Genomic DNA, 25,049 nt, shown 5'->3' with positions numbered 1-25,049 from the left:
CCGTGTGCTCTAGGAGCTCCTGTTACAGTGATCATTTTTCTTTATGAATCACAAGTAAAATGCTCACCCCAAGTTGCATATAAAAACTTTAGAATAAAGAATGTGACTTGACCACATAAGTATTTTTTTTTAATATGAATAGAGCTCTTGTTTTTAATTTGATGAGCAGGGAACTTTCCAACTCTAACCCTCTCTTTACAATCTGTCTTTAATTTGCAAAAAAAGATGCATTCCAATTTTTCAGACATAAAACTCTTTAATGGATTTTTTTGGATTTGCTGGTTCTCTAGTCATGTTTGGGTTATCCTGAAATTCAACGTGTATCATTTCATGGGTTTCAAATTCCTTTTCTCATTTGCGCATTTACATTTACTACTTTGATATTAAAAAAATAATTGGATGGCATCTATCGTTAGACATCCTTAAATAACACACAGTTGCAGCTGTTAGACTGTTTTTATAGAGTGTTGTTCCCAACCAGGTCTTCCCTGAAAGAAATATGAATGCATTTTTGACATCGTGGATCAGTTAGTTTGTTTTACTTATCCTCTGTGTGTACTTTTAAGGTGGTTCTGTCTTAAATATGGAACTTTTCTACTCTTTCTTCTCAGTAGTACTAAGAAACAAATATTTTTCCTTCTGTTTTCTGGGAAGTTCTTCCTGTCACCCCTTAACACTGAAGCTATGTTTATGGCTTTCTGCTTCTAACACTGGACAACACTTGGTCAGGTAATCATCCTAATATAGTCAGATAAGATAAATCTGAAAACTTGTATAGTAATCACATGTCATGAATTGATTTAATGGGTAGTAATTATAGGCATGAATTTTTGTTTTATAGGCCACAAAATTATTATAATACTGTTTTTTTAAAATTTGTTTTAGTTGTTGATGGGCCTTTATTTTATTTATTTGTATGTGGTGCTGAGAATCAAATCTAGTGCCTCATGCATGCTAGGCAAGTGCTCTACCACTGAGCTACAATCCCAACTTTTATTTTTTAAAAACTACTTACTATTAAGATAGAAACTTATGCTTATCAAAGTGTTCTAAATAACTCTTTCAAAAGTTTATAAAATTCTGGAATTCTGTTTCAGACCTTGTATCAGATACTTGAGATGCCACATATTAGTGTTGGTTTATAAACTTACAGATAACGTGATCTGTTAGTGAAATTATAATAACTGGCATAGACACATGTGAAAATAAACCATGTGATGAAAGGAAGAAATGTTCTTCTAATAATATCTGTAGATAAAATTATTGGATTCTGTTTGTTAGTAGTATTGTGTCCTATTGAAATTTCAAATTATATGTCTGTGTTTGATAATTACTAATGAGTATTTTCTTCCTTAAATACTTGCATGTTATTTATATTTTTCTCTACCAAACTGTAAAACTTGCTATTTGTTTTTACTTTGAAGTCTCCTGATATTAGTAAATTTACCACCAGATCTCTATTTTGTGATTTTCAAAGGAATTTTAGGAATATGTAAAATTACTAATATAAAATTAATTTTACCTTATCTTGTATAATTTTTCTTAACTATTTCTTTTTTCCATATCTTTATTGATGCATTATAATTATACATATGGAGGGATTTGTTGTTATATATTCATACATGCACACAATATAACAGTATAATTTGGCCAATATCATTCCCCACTAATTCCCCTTTCCCTCTTCTCCTCTGTTACCTTGGTCCCTTTCCTCTACTCTACTGACCTTCCTTCGATTTTAGTGAGATCCCTCTCAAATTTTTTTTCTTTTTTCTCTCTAGCTTCCACATATGAGAGAAAAAAATATGACCTTTGACTTTCTGAGTTTGGCTTATTTTTCTTAATGTAATGTTCTTAAGTTCCATTCATTTTCCCACAAATGCAATAATTTTATTCTTCTTTATGATTGACTAAAACTCCATTGTGTATATATACCACATTTTCTTTACCCATTGATCTGTTGAGAGATACCTACCCTGATTCCATAGTTTGGCTGTTGTGAGTTGTGCTGCTATGAACTTGGGTAAGTTTCTTCTATTCCTAGTTTCTTTGGCATTTTCATCATGAATGGGTGCTGAATTTTGCCAAAGGCTGTCTTTGCATCTATTGAGATGACTATGTTATTTTTGTCCTTAATTTTATTTATATAGTGAATCACCTTTATTGATTTTTGCACATTGAACCATCCTTCCATCCTTGGAATTAAACCAATGTGGTCATGATGTATAATATTCTTAATACTTTATTAAAGATTTTTGAAGTCTAAGTTCATCAGGGATACTGGTCTGTGTTTTCTTTCTTTGATGTGTCCTTCCTTATCTGGTTTTGGTATGCATGTGATAGTGGCTTCGTAGAGTGAATTTGGAAGTGTTCTTTCATTTTCTATTTCATGGAATAATTTGAGGAGCATAGTCATTCTTTAAAAGTCTGCTAGAATTCAGCTAAGAATCTATTTGATCTTTTTTTTTTAAATTTATTTTTCTTGTAAACAAATGGGATACATGTTATTTCTCTCTTTGTACATGGAGTAACAAGCATACAATTTGTGTAATCATACGTTTACATAGGGTAATGATGTTTGATTCATTCCATTATTTTTTCATTCCCCCAACTCCTCCCACCCCTCTTTTCCCTCTATACAGTCCCTCCTTCCTCCATTCTTGACCCCTCCCACCCCCCATTATGTGTCATCATCTGCTTATCAGTGAGATCATTCGTCTTTTGGATTTTTGAGATTGGCTTATCTCACTTAGCATGATATTCTCCAATTTCATCCATTTGCCTGCAAATGCCATAATTTTATTATTCTTTATAGCTGAGTAATACTCCATTGTATATATATACCACAGTTTCTTTATCCATTCATCAATTGAAGGACATCTAGGTTGGTTCCACAATCTGGCTATTGTGAATTGAGCAGCTATGAACATTGATGTGGCTGAATCTCTGTAGTATGCTGATTTTAAGTCCTTTGGGTATAGGCCAAGGAGTGGGATAGCTGGGTCAAATGGTGGTTCCATTCCAAGTTTTCTAAGGAATCTCCTCACTGCTTTCCAGAGTGGCTGCACTAATTTGCAACCCCACCAGCAATGTATGAGTGTACCTTTTTCCCCACATCCTCTCCAACACCTATTGTTGCTTGTATTCTTGATAATCGCCATTCTAATTGGGGTGAGATGGAATCTTAGGTTAGTTTTGATTTGCATTTCTCTTATAACTAAAGGCGGTGAACATTTTTTCGTATGTTTGTTGATTGCTTGTAGATCTTCTGTGAAGTATCTGTTCATATCCTTAGCCCATTTGCTGATTGGGTTATTTGTATTCTTGGTGTAGAGTTTTTTGAGTTCTTTATATATTCTGGAAATTAGTGCTCTATCTGAAGTATGAGTGGCAAAGATATTTTCCCACTCTGTAGGCTCTCTCTTTGCATTGCTGATAGTTTCCATTGCTGAGAGAAAGCTATTTAGTTTGAATCTATCCCAGTTACTGATTCTTGCTTTTATTTCTTATGCTATGGGAGTCCTGTTAAGGAAGTCTGATCCTAAGCCAACAAGGTGAAGATTTGGACCTACTTTTTCTTCTATAAGATGCAGGGTCTCTGGTCTGATTTCAAGGTCCTTGATCCATTGTGAGTTGATTTTTGTGCAGGGTGAGAGATAGGGGTTTAATTTCATTCTGTTGCATGTGGATTTCCAGTTTTCCCAGCACCATTTGTTGAAGAGGCTATCTTTTCTCCATTGCATATTTTTGGCACCTTTGTCAGGTATGAGAAAATTTACTTGGGTTTGTGTCTGTGTCCTCTATTCTGTACCATTGATCTACCTGTCTATTTTGGTGCCAATACCATGCTGTTTTTGTTACTATTGCTTTGTAGTATAGTTGAAGTTCTGGTATTGCGATACCCCCTGTTTCATTCTTCCTGCTACGGATTGCTTTAGCTATTCTGGGTTCCTTATTCTTCCAGATGAATTTTGTGATTGCTTACTCTATTTCTGTAAGGTACGTCATTGGGATTTTAATTGGAATTGCATTGAATCTGTATAGCACTTTTGGTAGTATGGCCATTTTGACAATATTAATTCTGCCTATCCAAGAACATGGGAGATCTTTCCATCTTCTAAGGTCTTCCTCACTTTCTTTCTAAAATGTTTTGTAGTTTTCATTATAGAGATCTTTTACCTCTTTGGTTAGATTGATTTCCAAGTATTTTATTATTTTTTTGAGGCTATTGCAAATGTAGTTGTTTACCTCATTTCCCTTTCAGCTGTTTCATTGCTTGCGTATAAAAATGCTTTAGATTTATGCGTGTTGATTTTATAGCCTGCTATTTTGCTGAATTCATTAATGAGGTCTAGAAGTTTTCTGAAGGAGGTTTTTGGATCCTCTAAATATAGAATCATGTCATCCGCAAATAGTGACAGCTTAAGTTCCTCTTTTCCTGTTCGTATCCCTTTAATTTCTTTGGTCTGCCTAATTGCTCTGGCTAGAGTTTTGAGGACGATGTTGAATAGAAGTGGTGAAAGAGGACATCCCTGTCTTGTTCCCATTTTTAAAGGGAATGGTTTCAGTTTTTCTCCATTAAGAATGATGTTGGCCATGGGCTTAGCATAAATAGCCTTTACAATGTTCAGGTATGTTCCTACTATCCCTATTTTTTCTAGTGTTTTGAGCATGAAGGGGTGTTGTATTTTGTTGAATGCTTTTTCTGCAACCATTGAAATAACCATATGATTCTTATCCTTAAGTCTATTGACATGATGGATTATGTTTATTGATTTATGGATGTTAAACCATCCTTGCATTCCAGGGATGAACCCCATTTGATCGTGGTGCACAATTTTCTTAATATGTTTTTGGATACGGTTTGCCAATATTTTGTTAAGGATCTTTGCATCTATATTCATCAAGGATATTGGCCTTTCCTTGATGTGTCTTTTCCTGGTTTGGGTATGAGGGTGATATTAGCTTCATAGAATGAATTCGGTAGGGTACCCTCCTTTTCTATTTCCTGGAATACTTTGAGAAGTATTGGAATGAGTTCTTCTTTGAAGGTCTTGTAGAACTTGACTGAGAATCCGTCTGGTCCTGGGCTTTTCTTGGATGGTAGATTTTTAATGGCTTCTTCTATTTCATTGCTTGATATTGATCTGTTTAAATTGTGTGTGTCTTCCTGGTTCAGTTTGGGAGGAGCATATGTCTCTAGAAATTTGTCAATGTGTTCGGTAGTTTCTATTTTGTTGGAATACAAATTTTCAAAGTAGCTTTTCATTATGTTCTGTATCTCAGTGGTGTCTGTTGTGATATTTCCATTTTCATCATGAATTTTAGTAATTTGAGTTTTCTCTCTCCGTCTCTTTGTTAGTATGGCTAAGGGTTTGTATATTTTGTTTACTTTCTCAAAGAACCAACTTTTGTTTTGTCAATTTTTTGAATTGTTTCTTTTGTTTCAATTGCATTGATTTCAGCTCTGATTTTAATTATTTCCTGTCTTCTACTACTTTTGCTGTTATTCTGTTCTTCTTTTTCTAGGGCTTTGCGTTGTAATATTAGGTCATTTAATTGTTGACTTTTCATTCTCTTCTGGAATGCGCTCCATGCAATGAATTTTCCTTTAGTACCACTTTCATAGTGTCCCAGAGATTTTGATATGTTGTATCGTCATTCTCATTGACCTCTAAGAATTTTTTTTATCTCCTCCCTGATGTTTTTGTTATCCATGTTCCATTCAATAGCATATTATTTAGTCTCCAGGTGTTGGAATAATTTGTTTTTTATTTTGTCATTGATTTCTATTCTTAGTCCATTATGATCTGATAGAACACAAGGCAGTATCTCTTTTTTTTTGCATTTCCTAAGGGCTGCTTTGTGGCATAACATATGGTCTGTTTTCGAGAAGGTTCCATGTGCTGCTGAGAAGAAAGTGAATCCGCTCGTTGAAGGATGGAATATTCTATATATGTCTATTAAGTCTAGGTTATTGATTGTGTTACTGAGTTCTATGGTTTCTTTGGTTGGATTTTGTTTGGAAGATCTATCTAGTGGTGACAGCAGTGCGTTAAAGACACCCAGAATTATTGTGTTGTGGTCTATGTGATGTCTGAAATCGAGAAGGATTTGTTTGATGTACAGGGATGCACCATTGTTTGGGGCATAAATATTTACTATTGTTATGTCTTCCTGATTTATGCTTCCCTTAAGCAGTATGAAATGTCCTTCTTTATCCCTTCTGACTAACTTTAGCTTGAAGTCCACTTTATCTGATATAAGGATGGAAACCCCGCTTTTTTACTGAGTCCATGTGCATGGTAGGTTTTTTCCCATCCTTTCACCTTTAGTCTGTGGATGTCTTTTTCTATGAGATGAGTCTCTTGCAGGCAGCATATTGTTGGGTCTTTCTTTTTAGTCCATTCTGCCAGTCTATATCTTTTGATTGAATAGTTTAGGCCATTAACGTTCAGGGTTATTATTGAGATATGATTTGTATTCCGTCATTTGGCTTATTTTTGGTTTTTAAGTTGGCTTGGTTTCTCCTTTGAGTGCTTTTTCTCTAAGGTAGTTCCTCCCTTTGCTGACCTCCGTTGTTGTTTTTCATTTCCTCCTCATGGAGTATTTTGTTGAGAACATTCTGTAGTGCAGGCTTTCTATTTGTAAATTCTTTTAACTTTTGTTTATCATGGAAGGATTTTATTTCATCTTCAAGTCTGAAGGTTAGTTTTGCTGGGTATAGGATTCTTGGTTGGCAATCATGTTCTTTCAGAGCTTGAAATGTGTCATTCCAGGCCCTTCTAGCTTTTAGAGTCTGGGTTAAGAAGTCGGATGCTATCCGTATTGGTCTCTCCCTATATGTAATCTGATGCTTTTCTCTCACGGCCTTCAAAATCCTATCTTTATTTTGAATGTTAGGCATTTTCATTATAATGTGCCTTGATGTGGATCTGTTGTGATTCTGTGCATTTGGTGTTCTGTAAGCGTCTTGTATTTGATTTTCCATTTCATTCTTCAGGTTTGGGAAATTTTCTGATATTATTTCATTGAATAGGTTGTTCATTCCTTTGGTTTGTATCTCTGTGCCTTCCTCAATCCCAATAATTCTTAAATTTGGTCTTTTCATGATGTCCCACACTTCTTGGAGATTCTGTTCATGATTTCTTACCATCTTCTCTGTTTGGTCAACTTTGTTTTCAAGATTAAATATTTTGTCTTCATTGTCTGATGTTCTGTCTTGGAAGTGGTCTAGTCTTTTGGTGGTGCTTTCCATTGAGTTTTTTATTTGGTTTATTGTCTCCTTCATTTCAAGGATTTCCATTTTTTTTTTTTTTTTTTTTTTTTTTTGAGAATCTCTCTTTGTTGAAATGATCTTTTGCTTCCTGCAGGTGCTCTTTTAGCTTATTGGTATTATCATTCATTGCCTGCATTTGCTCGCTTATCTCATCCTTTGCTTCGTGAATCATCTTAATCATGTATAATCTGAAGTCCTTTTCTGACATTTCTTCTAACATACTGTCATTGGATTCTATTACTATAGAATCTAGATTTGTTTGGATCATTTTCTTCTCTTGTTTTTTCATGTTGTTCATGTATCTTCCCCTCTAGGAGTGCAGATCTGGGGTATTGCAGATTTCCCCCTATGGGCTTATATTGGCCCTATAAGTTTCCAAAACCCTTTCTTTAAGGGGAGATCAATGTTAGCTGTGCCCAATTCAGACACTATGCAGTCCTAGACCAAGTAGCCCCTATGAGGACAATAATAAAATTGTCATAATAAACAGTATTAGTTCAAATATTATCTTCGTAAAACAGACAATTTGCAATAAGGTCTGCAGTTTCTAATGGAGGACAAAGAGGATGCAGAGGGATGTAGAATGTGGCTGTTGATGGGATAAGAAAAGAATATACAGAAGTTCTAGATAATAGAAAGGGTGAGAGTGTAATCAAAAGAAATTGGATATTAGCATGCAAAAAAGGGAGAAAGAGACACTGAGGGAACAGGTAAACAAAAGGAAAAGAGAGCAAGAAAAGTAAAGAAATAAAAACTTAAATTTTTTCAATAAGGAGAAAAAAGAAAATCTACAGTATAACAGTCATATAATAATGAAACCTCCCAGTGTTCGGTAGCCTGATGCATGTGAGGTACCTGACAGTGAGCTTCAGGCCTCCCGCACGTGTCTCAGGATGGGTTTTGCCCCACCTAAAGATCGGAGCTATGGCTTCCAGGATTATCCAAGATGGCCGCTCTGGCTTCGAAATGTGTTGGCAAATGGGGAGCTACAGCTCAGGGTATGGATGTGGTCCCCAGGAGGTCCTGGAGGAGGGATGCGGTTGGTCTGACAGGGGTCCTGGAGGTCCAGCGTGTTTAGTGTGGTTGTATGATCCTGGAGGCTGGTTGCAATCAGTTGGTCTGGGGGCCCGGTGATAGGGCGCAGTCAGTTGGTCTGGGGGTCTTGGCGACAGGGAGCACTTGATGTGAGGGCCCCAGAGGCAGGGAGTGATTGGTCGGGCTGAGGGCTCCTGGAGACGGGGCTCAGTCAGTCCGGCCAAGGGTCCTATGGGGCCCGGCTGTTGTCTCAAAATGGCGGCAGCCACGTGTAATCAAACCTGCAGGTACTGTGGCAGAGAACTTCCAGGCAACAGCAGGCAGCTGGTGATCCACTGGCGGTCGGCAATCAGTTTGCTGACTGTTGTTGGACCATCGGGAGTTGAACCTCGTGTGTTGGGTGATGGATAGGTGTAAGGCAGGCGATGGACAGGTGAGAGGCAGGCAAATGGTGGATGATAGGCACCTGGCAGTGAGCAATCTGCACTCAAAAAAGGCGTCGATATGCTGGCAGACTGCAGGTGATCACAGCAGACAGATGGGGTAAACAGCAGGGCATTGATAAGCAGCAAAAATTGCCTCACCAAGAAACAGATATCCTCTGCTTGAAACTGGAGTTATGGAGCAACAAGGAACACAGCCTCCCTCTAGTCCGCCATCTTGGATGTCTCTATTTGATCTTTGTTGGAAAGCTTTTGTTACAGCATATATCTCATTGATAGTTAGTAGTTTTTTTAGGTTTTCTGTCCTCTTGATTCAATTATGGCAGGTCATACATGTTAGAAATGTACCTGTTTACAGAAGTTTTACAAAAAATATAAACTACTAAAAAACACGTTTAACCAAGGAGCTGAAAGATCTGAACACTGGGAACTATAAAACAGATGAAAGACACAAATAAATGGAAAATATTCCATGCTTATGGACTGGAAGAATTAATATTGTTAAAACGTCCATACTACCCAAAGCAATTTAAAGATTTCTGTGCAATCCCTATCAAAATTTTTACAGAAATTCTAAAATTTATATGAAGCTATAAAACACCCTGAATAGTCAAAGCAATCTTGAATAAAAAGAACACAGCTGTAGACATCACACACTACGTGACTTGATTCTATTACAAAGTTATAGTAATTAAAACAGCATGGTACTGGCATAAAAATGGAAGAGAATTGAGAGCCTAGAAATAAATCCATGTATTTATGGTCAATTGATAAAAAGGTACCAAAAATATACCACAGGGAAAGGATGGTCTCTTGAATGGAAGGGTCTTGGGAAAAATTGGATAGCCAATGTAGAAGAATAAAATTAGATCCTTATTTCATGCCATATAAAAATATCAACCCAAAATGAATTATAAAATGTAAGACCTGAAACTATAAATACTAGAAGACGGGGGAAACTACATAACATTCGTCTGGGTAGTGATTAATTTGATTTGATCCCCAAAGTTCAGTCAACAAAAGCAAAAATATACACACAGGATTTCATCAAACTAAAAAGGTTTTGTATAACATCATAAACAATAAAATGAAGCTATCACCCACAGATAGAAAGAAAAGATTTGTAAGTAATGTATATGATAAGGAGCTAATACATAAAATATGTAAGAAACTATTTAAAAAAACCTCAATAGCAAAACCCAAATGAACTGATTAAAAAATGAGCAAAGGCCTTGAATAGACTTCTCTGAAGAAGACATACAAATGGCAAAAAGAATTATGAAACATGTTTACTATCATTATTAGGAAAATACATGTTAAAACTGTATCTCACTCCTATCAGAATGGCTAATCAAAAAGATGAAAGGTACTTGTTGAAGATGTGGAAAAAAGGGAACCCTTGTGCACTGTTGTTGGAAATGCAAATTAGCAGAGCCATTATGGAAAACTGTATAGCAGTTCCTCAAAAAACCTAAAAATGAAATTAGCATGTGGTCCAACAATCCTGTTTCTGGGTATATATCCCAAGGACTTGAAATCAGCACATCAAAGAGGTGTCTGCACTTCCATATTCATTGTATCATTTGCAATAGCCAAGACGTGGAATCAGTGTTCATCAAAAGATGACTAGATAAAAAAAAAAAAAAAGTGGTATATATGCATAATGGAAAATTATTCAGCCATTAGAAAAAGGAAATCTTACTGCTGGGTGTGGTGGTACACACCTGTAATCTCAGTGACTCAGGAGGCTGAGGCAGGAGGATTGTAAGTTCAAGAACAGCCTCAGCAACTTAGCAAGGATCCTGTCTTAAAATAAAATAAAAAATAAAAAATTAAACCATGTGGCTCAATGGTTAAATACCCAGTAGCAGAAAAAAACAAAAAACACAAAACGGAAGTCTTACATTTGTATAATGTAGATGAACCTGAAGACTTCATGCTAAGTGAGGTAAACCAGGCACAGAAAGATAAAAAACCGCATGTTCTCTCTTGAAACACATGGATTCTAAAAGAGTTGAGTCCACAGGAGCACAGAATAGAATGGTGTTTATTAGAAGGTGGGGGGTCGGGAATGGGGAGATGTCGGTTGAAGAGTGCAGAGTTGTAGTTAGGAGAATATAAATAACAAAAGAAAAAAGCTTACGGACAACCGCTGCTTCTTTGCCCGGCTTGCTGCAAGTGGCTCCCGCAGCTCTTCTTACGGAAAGCCGCGGCTTCTTGCCTGGGTTGCTCCAAGCGGCTGCATTCAGCCGCTTCTCTTACGGCCTGACCAGCAGGACGAAAGACACTTACACTTCAGAGGTTCATGAAGCAGCTTCCCCTTTATTCAAATAACACCCTCAATATATAAGCAGTCTCATGCATAAGCAATTGTAACCAGATATGTCCATCCAATCCTGTTAAAGGTCAAGCAGTCACTCGCTGGAGCATACATGCAAAGTATATCTGTCCTCGTGCTAGGCAGCTGAACTGATTATAATACAGCCAATTGTAAACGTGTTCTGCCTCTCTCCATGCATATTCAGAACGCCGTTTGCTCTCTGCCAGTCCCCATCTTTGGATGCACGTGGTGTAACTCTGGGCCCCGGGTTCTGCCCGCCACAAAAGCTGTCATTCACAGTAGGCTCATATAAATTACATTGCATTTTCTCTTTATTTTTAATGCTATTCTTTTTGTAAAATTACTTTTTGTAAAGTATTATATAACTATAAAATTATATATGTGTACAACTTTGAGGATTAAAGTGAACAGTTCTATAATTATCTCCCAAAAGAAATAGAACTTCATGAATTCCTTAGATGCCCACTCTGCTCTTTCCTACAGTCCCATACCCCTAATAAGATAAACACTGATGTCTGTAATAAATCATTCTCTCACTTTTCTTTGTAGTATTTTCATCTATATATTTGTAGAGTCCCTAAAAATATATCTACTTTTACCTGTTTTTGATCATTTTTGTCAGTGGAATGATCCTGTAAGTATTCTTGGGCTTTAGGTGAACATGTTAAATATTCATGCATTTTGATAACCTAGTCATAGTTTGTTGAGTTTAACTCCCTTATAGATTTCCATTGGCATAAATATATTACAGTTTACTTATTTCAATACTTGGATTATTTTAAGATTTTTTCCTTTTAGGAACTCCTGTATTAGTAAGCTTTTTCATCTGTGACAGAAAGACTGACAAGAGCAACATAGAGAAGGAAAAGTTTATTTTGACTCCATTTCAGAGGTTCAGTCCATGGTTGGCTCACTCCATATCTCCAGGCCCAAGGTGAGGCAGAACGTCATCCTGTAGGCAGGAAGTGTGTGACAGAGGAAAGCAGCTCAGGATGTGGCAATCAGGAAGCAGAGAGTGAGCTCTGCTCACCAGTGACAAAATGTAACCCCCAAAGGTACCCCAGTGACCTATATCCTGTAGCCACACCCTACCTACCTACAGTTACCACCCAGTTAATCCATATCAGTGAATTAATCCACTGGTAAGGTTATAACTCTCATAATCTAATCATTTCACCTCTGAGTTTTCTTCCATTGTTTCACCAATGAGCTTTTGGGGACACCTCATAGCACAACTGTAACAGCTACTGTGAACATTTTAAATGTTCTTGTGAATAATTCCATATAAGAGTTTTTCTTTGAGTTACATTGCTGGGTTGCAAAGTATATACATCTTTACTACATAGTACAAAATTATTTTTCAGTTTTGTTCCTGTCTACCTTGCACCAGCTAGATGAATTTGATCCACATTCTTGCCAACATTATCACACTTTAAATTAAATGAATTGCAATGCATTTTATACTATTTAAACCAACAAAATGTAGGGCTGAGTCTCGATTTGAAAGCAAAGTTGATTAATTTAAAATATGTTTTTAAAGAGAATAATTTATGTCTTTGCCAAATTGTTTTAAGTTCTGAATTCATAGTATCTAAATTTTTGAGGAGGGACAATAGAGAATTTGTACAATTTCATGTAAAACTAATTTATTCAGATTGTTTCTCAATGAGAACAGATATACAGGGCTTCAGTTATGATTCAGAAACTTGAGTCAGGTAGAAGTGTTGCCAAAGATTTACTTGGCACATTTATATTTTGCTTAATTTGGTTACTGATCAAAATTGTGCACAGCCTCATATACTTGTTATTGAGGAATAGGCATAAATGTATTTTAGTGAGCATATGCTCTCCTCAAATATTTATGCATATTATCATTTTATATGTTGTACTTTAAAGAGAAAATTAAAGAGTAGTATAAAATCTTATCTATACATCCAGAAAAAAAAAAGTAGCTTTAAAAGTACCTGATTTGGTCCCAGTACTGTAGTGCATGCCTGTAATCCCAGTGGCTCAGGAGGCCGAGGATCATGAGTTCAAAGCCAGCCTCAGCAATTTAGGGAGGCCCTCAGTTTTTGGTACCCCCGGTACAAAAAACAAAAAACAAAAAACCAGAAACCTAATTTGATTTCTAAATTTAGTCTTCATTTTATTAAGATTATAAGATGTACTTCTTCAACAGGCTCAGGAAACTCCCGTATTTCCTGCAGTGCCTTGTATTTCCTTGCCTCCTTCTCAACCTTCCAGCTTCCTTGATCTTTAAAGGCAACAAAGTTCAACTCTTCAAAAGTTTGTTTTGCAGTTTGCTTCCCATGTTTTGATATTACTTTTCCATTTTATTGTGGTAAAATACATGCAACATTAAATTTATACTCCCATTTTTTGTGCTACTGGGGATTAATTCTTGGGGCGCTGTACTACTGAACTCCATCCCAGCCCTTTTTGCTTTTTATTTTGACAGGGTCTTGCTTAGTTGCCAGGGCTGGCCTTGAACTTGCAGTCCTCCTGCATCAGCCTCCTGGATAGCTGGAATTCCAGGTGCACATCACTGCACTGAGATAAAATTTACCATTTTAACAATTCTTAAATATGCAGTGGTATTAAATATGTTCACATTATTGTGCAACAGTTAACACCTGTGCTGTTACTTCTTAATTTTAAAATATATTACCGTCCCAAAATGAAAGATGAGGATTTTTACTTTCTGCTTTTCTAGTACATATGTATACTTTCTGTGCTCCCATTTTCCTAACATAATTATGTCATAATTTTGTGTAGATTAGAATTGGTTGTTTATACTAGTATTACTCCAAAAAGGCATTTCACGGCTGAATCATTTGATATACTATGATTCCTTTTTTTGTAAAATTATTTTCCCTTGTGTTAATTTTATGTGTGTGTGTGTTATGCTGGGGACAGAACCCAGAGTTCTAAGCAGGTGCTGTGCCACTGTGGACACTCCTGGACACAGAATAATTGTATTTTTCTCCATTTTCTCCCACGTGTTTATCACCAATTCATTCCAATGTTATCCCCCATTTTCCAAATGTCTTCTCATTATGTTTCAAACACATTGAATAATTTTCATTTTCCCAAGGACATCTCTTCCTGACTGGTTTCAATTAGTTTTGGCTGTTCTTTCCCTTCCAGCTCAGATGTCATCTTGGAATCTTCCTTCCCCATCAGTCTTAAAATTCTTTTGCCTATGTTTTGTGTTGAACTCTGGTTCCAATTCTGTATCATCTTCATTCATTCCCTCATTTAGGTGATATATGTCCTCCAGCAAATTCCTGAGAAAGTAAATGGAGGTAAATGAAGACTTTGCAAGTCTGAAAAATACTTTTCTTCTGCCTTACATTTGCTCTTTTGTCTTGTAATAGAATGCTAGGTCAGAAACAATTTCCCCTTAGTTTCCATTATCTTCTCCTTAGGTTACTCTTCTACCAGGTTTTCTCAGTCTGAAGCCATTCTGAATCCTAATCCTTTGTATGAAACTTATTTTTTCCATTCAAAAGTTTTAAAGCATTTTCTTCTTATTCATGGAATTGTGAAATTCTTGATGATGTATTTCATAGTAAATATTCTGTATTCAGTTTTTGATGATGTCTGTCAATCTGGAAACCCATGTCATCAATTCTTCTTTATTATTATTGATTTACTCCTCTTAAATTTTTTGGTCTTTTTCTGTGACTTTTATCTTTTTGCTCTACTGTATAGGATATTCAAAATTTTATCTTCCAATCCTTTTATTGAGTTTTTATTTCTGCAGTTTGATTTTTGATGCCTAAAACCTTTTTCTTTCTTTGTTATTTTTAAATGCCATCTGTCTTGCTTTACAGATGCAGAGTCTTACCTGAATATATTAGTGATAGCGTTTCTGAATGTTGATTGCCTTTTAGAGGAAAGTGAAAATTATATGAGTGTACTTGGTAATACAGGGACATTGAAATTTTCTCCTCCAACATGCAAGGTTCAAAGAAAATATAGCTTCTTTCTTTATTTTTGTAATGGCTCTAATCTTTCTTATAAGCATATTACCCAATAGGGTAGTGGTAGGCAAGGAGTGGGTCAGGGTATTAGAAGCTTAAACTTGCCGGTTAACATTTGTCTCATTAGGAAATTCAGCTTCTCTTAGATATATGCTCAGACTTTAGATATTCTCCCTTTCTTTTTCCCCTGGTGTGCCTCAACATGCTGTTTAAATGCTATGGGGTAGTCCTTAGTTAATTTTATTTGATGGTCAAGAGTGTCTTGGAATCTTGTACCAGTTATTGCTCTTCATAGGTGTTTCCTGTGGAACTTCTTTAATTATCTTAGACCATTTGGTGTTGCTGTAGCAGAATCCTCAAGACTTGGAAATTTGTAAAGAACAGATATTTATTTCTTAAAAATCTGGATGCTGGGAAGTCCAAGTTAAGGGGTTAGTTAGCATCTGGCAAGGGCCTTCTTGCTGCATTTTCTATGGCCTAAGGGCAAAGACAGGGTAAGAAGAGAGCGAGAGAGGGCTGGATTCACTTATAAGCCCACTCTTGATATCACCAGCCTGCTCCTGTGATGATGACAATCCACTTAGGAGCACTCACCTCTGAAAGGTCCCGCCTCTCAATATTGTTGCATTGGGCACTAAGTTTCTGGCCCATGAATTTGGGGGGCTCATTCAAACTATAGCGCTAGTCTTATCCTAAGCCATTTTAACTGTTTAGATGGAACTGTTTTCTCTGTCCTTCTGGAGTGAAATTTTCATAGTGTGTGGAACCTCTCTTGGTAAGGAGGCCTGGGGGTCCAGGAGTTACTTCACGCTCACTTACTTGCTGCCTTCCTCTGGCAGGGCTCTCGTCCCTCCTCCCTAACCACACTGTCCCAGGTCATCCATGATCTGATCTCTACACATATGGTCTATACTCAGTGTTTCATGGAGAGACAGGCAAACGCCCATCCTGCCTTGTAATTATTTCCTTCTTTTCCTATTACAGGGATGGGATTTCTGTTTCCTCCTAATGTTTGGAAGATGTTTTATTTCATAGCCATTTCTTTTCCAAAGTTGTGTTTTCTTGCTCTCTTGACTGGAGCCATATGGCAGACAAGATATAGTGAGAAAAATTTGCCATTAAGAAAAAATCTAAAACTATTATCCCAATTATATTAATGAATCATTTCATTTTTAAGTGATTTTATTTAAATGATTTTAGCACTTCTGAACTTTTTCCATCTTTAGTAAATATATTTTTCCAATTCTGAATCAGTCTGTTACAATTTGTGAAATGTGATTTCAGAACAAAACTTGAAATTAGTAAGCAGTTAGTAAAGAACTATTTTTATAGTCTTAGGGCACTTCCAGAGGTTGCCTGAGATGTGCAGATGCCATTATAGCTCTTTTTCATTTGGGAGGTCTTGGATCCAGGTCTTGGAAGGATGGATTATGTGAATATATGTGTGTTAAGAGTATATCAAAATGTGTAATCAAGTAATTCTTTTTGATAGTGTTATAGCACTTAGGGACTAAACACTCCAAGCACCATGTCTTTTTAATTCTTTAATATTCTTTCCAGTTATCATAAGTGTCCTCTTTGGTACATTTTGGGGCAGTTTAACTTTGAGTGGAAACTATGATGATTACAGTTGTTTTTAATTTGCTTTTTTATGGAAACATACAGAACCTAACCATATATTACCAAGGTATATTGGTTTCTCTTGTCTTCCCAGTTGAATTGAGTAATAGTTGTGCTATACTGTGGATTACTAAGTTTTTAACCTAAAGTACTACATTTCATATGAATGTCTAATTTGTGGAATTAAAAAAGACATAACTAGACTGTAGCTCAGTGGCAGAGTGCTTGCCTGGCATTCGTGAGGCACTGGGTTTTATCTCAGCACCGCATTAAAAAAAAAAAAAGAAACAAATAAAACAAAGGCGTTACAACTAAAAATAAATTAAAGAAAGACATAACTAAATGATTGCATTATGCAACAAATATTTGCCGACTACCTGCTATGTACCAGAAATTGTTCTAGATCAAGAGCCAGGAAATTTTCTGTAAAGGGCTCAGTAGTAAATACTGAGATATTGTGGGCCATGTGGTCTGTGTTACAAGTACTCAGCTTTATTGCAGCACTAAAATAGCCGTAGACAACATGTAAACAGATGAGCATGGGTGTATTCCTGTCAATTTTACTTACAAAAACAGGCAGTCTGCAAGATTTGACTCATGGTCTGTAGTTTGCTGACTTCTTCTTTAGGTGCTAGGTATTGATGGGGATCAGGACTTGATACCCCGAAATATAGCCCATTGGCCTTTGAGCAAGTAGAAGCATAAAGGTAACTCTCATCTTCCCTCATCCTCTTCCCTTGGAAGGATTTTCTGACCTTCCCCTGAAGCAGATTGGTTATAAGACCTCATGTGAGAGATACCCTACCTATAACCAGGGGAAAGGAACATTATTACCTCTGAAAATGAAGGGATACAGAAAAGAATCTGAACAAATAAGGCTTGCTAGCTGTCCCCAAGTTTACTACTGTTAGATCATACCCCTTTGTCCTGTCATATTTCTCCATGACTGTCCTCTCACACCTAGCTTGATAGTACTCAGATTAACCTGTTTCCTTATGAAGGTTCACAAGTCATGTAATACATTACGTAAATCTGTATGCTTTTCTCTTGTTAATCTGTCTTGTGTTACAGGGTCCTTAGTCATGAACCTAGAGCTAGTAAGGAAAAGATCTTTTCCTCTCCTATAGTCTTCAGTAGTAAGAAAACAGCTAAACATTCTTGTATTAATGGCCCTTACAGTCTAATGGTAAATAAATTGGTGTATAAGTTGAGGGAGGAGGTTCTAGATTCTTATATTATTTGAAAGGAAGTTGGTTAAGGTATTAACATTAGATTCTGTTAAATTATGCATGCATGGAAATATTTCAAAGATAACAATTGAATAATAGAAATATAGAATCAGGAAAAAAACAAAAACCCTTTATTTAATCTATTAAAAAGTAATATTTGGATGAGGGTTAAGTTTTATACATTCCTTGGATGTTCTATCAAGTGCTATTATATGTAAGATAATATACATTCAGATGTGGATAGGATACTTATTAACTTTTTTTTTTAAACTGATGCAAAATATTTATTCCAAGTTAGTTATTTTATGCAGTAGTTTTTCCCCTCAACAGACTTGTGATAACCACATCTTTTAAATTTGTAAATAATGTTATCAAAATAATCTTAATCTTTGAAATCTCACAAAAATTTATATTTTACAATCCACCCTGAATATCAAGGCTGCAAGATTAACACAACATTTCCTATATCCAAATATTTTACAGCTGTACCCGAAAAGGAAAAAGAAAACAAAAACAAACAAACAAAAACCACATATGCTTTGTTAAGGGCTAAAGTTACCTGAGCAGCCAAAAATAAAGTAAAATATCCAAATTATTAGCATTAATTTAATACAATTATAACTTCAATAGTCACTTTGTCATTGACAATGATTGCTTGAGCACGGGGGTGAGTGCCCCAAGGGCTGGTAGTAGAAGCTGTTGCTGCAGACCAGTGTCTCCTCTCTGCATCTCTACACTGCCAGCTCCCACCTGTGCATCGCCCCATATGTACTGTGTGTGTGTATTTAAAAAAAATCCCACCACACAAACTTCTATTAAGCAGGTAACAGGGAAGAACAACAACAAAAGCTAAATAAGCCAACTGCTCTTTCTTTGGGATATGATTATTTCCCTTGTGCATGAAGTATTAAACAACATTAAGAGAAGGAAAAGGAAAAAAGGACGATTTCTTCTGTATATTCCCTAAACACACAAGCTGAGTTTACTGGGTCAGATTAACTGTGAGCATTTATATGCCTACTTCCAGGCATCATCATCTGATGTTTCACTGCTACTCGTTTCTGTGTCTGAGTCCTCAAACTCTGCTTTACAAGTGCTTCTCCAAGGGAAGAACAGGCTGGAACCGCGGCTCTGTAAGAAGCCATTCTTTCCAAAGCCATTTCTTCTCAGCTGCTCTGTCTTCATGTGGAACTCTTTTAGCTCTTCCTCTGTGAGAGGAAGGCAATTCTCATCATTTTCGGGATATTCCTGCCATCCCATTGCTTTCAATAACCTGTGCTCTGCTTCCAGAGAGTGTGACAAGACCCCCCCTTCTTCTACCATAGGGAGAGAAAGACCATTCTGAAGACAGCCTTCCTCTCCATTTTCCTTTGGTTCAGGTGTGCTGTTGTCCTCCAAATCCTCCAGCTTGTCGCAGTCTCTGTTCTCTGTAAAGTCTCCATTCCGGTCATCCTTCAGAGTCTTCAGGAACTCACTTTTTCTGTCAGTGGTTTGGCGGGTCAACTTGGTCAGCCGAGAGGAGCTGATCTCAATTGGAGGGGTAATGCTGGAGGGACTCTCTTTGGGAGGGCTGAGAACTGTGCCACCAGCCAGTACCACTGGTTTGGTAACAGAGATTGGATTGGTAAATGCAGACTCCCGGCTAGAGGAAAGGGATCCTGATTTGTGTTCTATTCTGCTAGATTTCCATGCATTGGGCTTGGAAGGAGGTGGTGCAGGCTTAGGAACCAAATTCTTATAAACACTTGGAGTCATAGTTGACAATTTGTTCCCATTTGCATGGTGAGATCCTGGTGAGATGAATGCAGCAGAGAAGGCAGTAGCAGGATCCTCTTTGGAAACTTTTTTGATAACTAGCATCTTGGAGACTTGCTTGGCACTAGGTGGATTTTCCGACACTCCAGAAGGGGTCCCAATAGGTCTGCATGGCTGATTCTGTTTGCCAGCTTTTGGATTCAAAGAAGGAAAGTCTTCCTCTTCAAACTGCAACTTATTCACCTTGTCTTCTTTCTTTTCTTCCCTAATCTCTGTAGGTGGCTTTTCCTGAAAGGCACAGCCTTTCCGGGAGTGAAAGCTGCCATTCCAGTGTCGATGGTTCCCTGTGCCACCTCCACTACGCTGGCTCATGCCATCATGACCTCGGGAAGAGCTGTGCCAACCAGATAGGTTCCCTGTGATTCCAGCATATGCTCCCGTAGAGACAGCAGAGCCCATAGAATCATGGAACAAAGTCATGCTGCGCCATTTAGGTCCAGTGTCTTTTCAGCAAGGTGAGGCATCCAACCTCATGGCCAGGATCCCAGAGTGAAACTCTGTGGTCCTGTTTTCCGAACTCCTTGACGCTACCAGTTGGCTCTCTCACGAGGTCTTCTTGTTAAAAAGGTGCTTAAGCAGTCTGGCCAGCAGCACGACTTGTGATGAAGCACAAAGAAGCCTGGCTCTATGTGGCTCTCTTTCTGAGTCCCTCTAATTGCTCATCCTAAACTACCTACTTCCTGACTCGCTTCCAAAAGGGGGAAGGGGGAGGGAAAGGGGGGAAGGGGAACATAAAAAGTATTTGTTACATTTAAAAAGGGGTAAGGGGAAAGAGCTATGTCTGTGTTCACCTCATTCAACTTCCTTGAGTAATGGCACTATGATGATGCTTAAATAGGTAATACATGGATATTTGCACAGTGAGTGCCAACTGTTCATAACAAGGTCATAGCTACACAGGTTGCCTCATGTGTGGGCAAGTAATGTCATCAAGGTGACAGATCAAAAATATAATATTAAAGCACTATAAAAGATCTGAGTAATCAACTCCAGTGGCAAACACATAACAAAGCCCTTAAAACATAAATGTCATTATTCTTACACAACTGCTGAAAATAGTGTGCAGATATGTATTTATATTTGTTTTAAAGTTTAAAATCTATACATATATGAAATCTTGTTAAAAAAAAATCAGACAGGAACTTGATATACTTTTCCCTCCAAGAATAGCAGCTTTCAAGGCAAATTTCTTGGTATAAAGCTCCTAAATGTATATTCTATTTCTTTGGTCTTCAATATTTATAAATTCAGAACAAAATTTTAAAAAGTAGAAAGACAGGGGGTAAGGAATAGTCAAGAAGTTCCAAAATGAGGTTTTCTTCTTTTTCAGTTTTCCGTATTTCACTTGTTTTGCTTCTTCCCCAAAACTGAATTCAGCTACTGGAAGGTGATATGAAGAATCTTCTACTGCTTTGGTAGAGAAGTCACTTTTTATTTTGGATCCATTTCCATCATTACTCAATCATTAAAAAGGCCACATGAATCTACCAATCTGCAGGAGCGCATGCGCACAGGACCTCCTCCGGGGACACTGCCCGGACCGAAGCGTCTCGGGCTGTCAATGTTTGGCCAAGGGAATGGCGGTTGTTCCCTGCCCGGCCCCCAGCTCCCTTTGGCATGGTTCAAGGAGGTGCATGGTCGCTCTTTCTCCTGTGCAGAGTAGAATCCTTTGCCTTTCCTCGTGCTTCCGCTTCTTCACGTGTGCGCGTCCTTGAGACTCCAGCCCCCAGCGGGCCTCAGGGCCCTGCTCCACTGGCCTGCAAGGGTCGGCACGGCCTTATTAACTTTTTTTAAAGCAAAGATATACATTCTTATTTTTTTTTTTTTTAGTTGTAGATGGACACAATATCTTTAATGTAGTACTAAGGATTGAACCCATGCCTCACACAAGCAAGGTGAGGGCTCTTCCATTGAGCCACAATTCTAGTCCCAGTTGTTAACTTTTGAAAAACTAGTAACCTTAACTTTTCCAGAATAATTCAAGTTTAAACAAGGAGATGAACAGTAAATATTGTTTTTGTTTCATAATGAAAATGCAGCCAGGACTAAAATATGATGAATAGAATAGAGGTCTAATGTGCATTACATCCAGTATAAAATCCTAGACATTAAATATGGGTATATAATTGTGGAAATTATTTCTAAAATCAAAATTTGCATATGGAAAATATGTATGAATATATTTAAAACACTAAATACAGGTGTATTTGTAAACATGATTATTAATTATCCATACATTAAACAATACATAAAATTTATTTAATATATATTTATATTTATTGAATTATCTAATATAACTATCAAGTACTATGTGTTATAAAGTAATCTGTAGAATTCTGTGAAAACTTACACTTTGCTGCAGTGCAAGTCCAATAAAACTTTGCATTGACATCATTACACGATAAAATTGAGTTTAAGAAACATGGGTTCTTTTTAATGTTTCATTCTTTTTAAAAATTTTTTTAAACTTGTTGATGGACCTTTATTTTTATTTTTAATTTTGATTCATTATGCACAAATGGGGTACAACTGTTGTTTCTCTGGTTGTGCACAAAGTAGAGTCATACTATTTGCATAATCATACATGTACATAGGGTAATGATGTTTGTCTCATTCTATTATCTTTCCTTCCCCCTGCCCCCCACCCCTCATTTCCCTCTACACAATCCATCCTTCTATTCTTCCCTTACCTCTTCCCTGCCCCTGTTATATATCATCATCCACTTATCAGAGAAATCATTCAGACTTTAGTTTTTTAGGATTGACTTATTTCACTTATCATGATATTCTCCAGCTCCATACATTTACCTGCAAATGACATTATTTTATTCTTCTTTATGGCTGAATAATATTCCATTGTGTATATATAGCCACAGTTTCTTTATCCTTTCATCTGTTGAAGGGCATCTAGATTGGTCCCACAATCTAGTTGTTTGAATTGAGCTGCTATAAACATTGATGTAGCTGCATCACTGTAGTAGGCTGATTTTAAGTCCTTGGGGTATAGGCCGAGGAGTGGGATAGCTGGGTCAAATGGTGGCTCCATTCCAATTTTTCTAAGGAGTCTCCGTACTGCTTTCCAGAGTGGCTGCATCAGTTTGCAACTCCACCAGCAATGTATGAGTGTACCTTTTTCCCCACATCCTCACCAACACCTATTGTTGCTTGTATTCTTGATAGTAGACATTCTAATTGGGGTGAGATGGAATCTTAGGGTAGTTTTTATTTGCATTTCTCTTATTACTAGAAATGTTGGACATTTTTTTCATAGATCTGTTGATTGTAGATCATCTTCTGTGAAGGGTGTGCTCATTCCTTAGCCCACTTATTGATTGGGTTATTTGTATTCTTGGTGTAAAGTTTTTTGAGTTCTTTATAGATTCTGGAGATTAGTGCTGTATCTGAAGTGTGTGTGGCAAAAATTTTCTCCCACTCTGTAGGCTCACTCTTCAAATTGTTGATTGTTTCCTTTGCTGAGAAAAAGCATTTTTGTTTGAATCTATCCAATTTATTGATTCCTGCTTTTATTTCTTGTACTTTGGGAGTCATGTTAAGGAAGTCTGGTCCTAAGCCAACATGTTGAAGATTTGGACCTACTATTTCTTCTTTTAGGTTAGGGTCTCTGGTCTAAGATGGACCTTTATTTTTATTTATTTATATGTGGTGCTGAGAATTGAACCCAGTGCCTCACACATATAAGACAAATGTTCTACCACTGAGTTGTAACCCCAGCCCCCCATTATTCTTTTTTTAAAATAGTTCTTCATAGGGCAAAATAATGTTAAGAGACCATTTTCTGCATTAGCTTTGCTACTGATACAAATGAGAGAGGTGCGCTCCTGATAGAAATAGGGCCCAGAGGGGCTGGAGTTGTGGCTCAGTGGTAGAGTGCTTGCCTAATATGTGTGAGGCACTGGGTTCAATCCTCAGCACCACATAAAACTAAGCAAATAAAATAAAGGTATTGTGTCTATCTACAACTTAAAAAAAAAAAAATATATATATATATACATAAAAAGAAATAGGGCCTGGAAGCTTGAGTAGTCATTAATGGTGTTGCTTATAAGGAGAATACATTGCAGTTATGGTTGATTCCTGAACTTTGTTATTTAAGAACTCTTGTAATTGATCAAATGGATTAAAACAGTCTTGTCTTTAAAGAATTGTAGCTTGAATAAGAAATAATGAAACCATGGTAATAAAGATAAAACTTACTGACATTTTATATATTCCAAAGGAAATGAGATCCGAAGCTGCTTTAGTTAAAATTTCAAAGCAAATTGTAATAACACTTCTGACATTATGACTTTCTAACCCTAAGAAATTCTTTAGAAGACTCACTGTCTACTTGTGTAAAATGTCAGTAATATCATTTACCTCCTTTTTCAGGGATGTAGGGAGGATTAATTCTTGGAAAATGGAAAAATGTTATCTGTTAAAATTTTGCATCTCATCTCTAGAAAAATTCCTTCACACTGAGAAACTATAGAAAAGATGGTTATCATTGATTTTCAAATGGACTGATCACATCCATCATTACACTAAAAGTTTTAAGAATCATGTATAGATCTTACTTGATTGTGAACAAGAGAAACTTTGAAGCTGTGGCTTGTAGGGCTGGGGTTGTGGCTCAGTGGTGGAGCACTTGCCTAGCACGTGTGAGGCACTGGGCTGGATCCTCAGCACCACATAAAAATAAATGAATAAAATAAAGGTCCATCAATATCTAAAAAATTATATATATAATATATATGTTATTATATATATATAAATGCTTTGGCTTTGCAAAATATAGAAATGTGGAAATTTGAGATGAAATAATCATTTATAATCATATTTTGTAAAATCAGTGAATCCCTCATCTACAGATTGAATAAAAGTGTTGAAGATTACTATTTCTACAGATATTTCTACAGATATTGTCTCTTCCAACTAGCAAATCAAGCACCCCCTCCAACCCAAGGATAGAACTCAAGGGCTTGCATGTGCTAGACAAGTGCTCTACCACACCTTTGGCCCCACTTTTCTTGTCTGGCTTTAGATTTCTTAACTGTAATAAGCCTTAAACCACATAGCTCTTCTTTTAAAAAGGGATCTGAACTACAGAATACAATTGTATTTTTAAGTTTAAAGAGGTTTTTGTTTAATTGTCAAGTATTTGATTAGTTACGTATTACCATTATAGGCACAAAATAATTAAGATACACTTAGTAAAGGACAGAATCTAAGTTCTTTGAGAAGAGGACTGTTTGTATTTATGGTACCTACCACAGAGCCTGGTAGTCATAGACATTTACTGAA

The 25,049-nt window shown here is 36.7% G+C and overlaps 2 protein-coding genes across 4 annotated transcripts in view; one reads left to right on the top strand and one right to left on the bottom strand.

The window, feature by feature from the left end:
- Positions 1 to 25,049, top strand: part of TTC28 (tetratricopeptide repeat domain 28) — a 603,016-nt gene that overhangs the window by 73,088 nt on the left and 504,879 nt on the right. The window lies entirely within an intron of this gene.
- On the bottom strand, positions 18,197 to 20,151 carry LOC306668200 (vasculin-like protein 1). Its single transcript, XM_079151403.1, has one exon. The coding sequence runs from the start codon at positions 20,145 to 20,147 to the stop codon at positions 18,951 to 18,953; it is 1,197 nt and encodes a 398-aa protein (XP_079007529.1). The 5' UTR covers positions 20,148 to 20,151; the 3' UTR covers positions 18,197 to 18,950.

The sequence above is a fragment of the Sciurus vulgaris genome (genome assembly GCF_902686455.1).
Source record: "Sciurus vulgaris genome assembly, chromosome: 8".
Lineage (NCBI taxonomy): Eukaryota > Metazoa > Chordata > Mammalia > Rodentia > Sciuridae > Sciurus > Sciurus vulgaris.
The sequence above is the reverse complement of the archived record's forward strand: the minus strand, read 5'-3'. Positions and strand labels throughout refer to the sequence as shown.

Excerpts from the sequence above, each read along its gene's own strand:
- LOC306668200 (XM_079151403.1), bottom strand. The coding sequence starts at position 20,147 with ATGGGCTCTGCTGTCTCTACGGGAGCATATGCTGGAATCACAGGGAAC.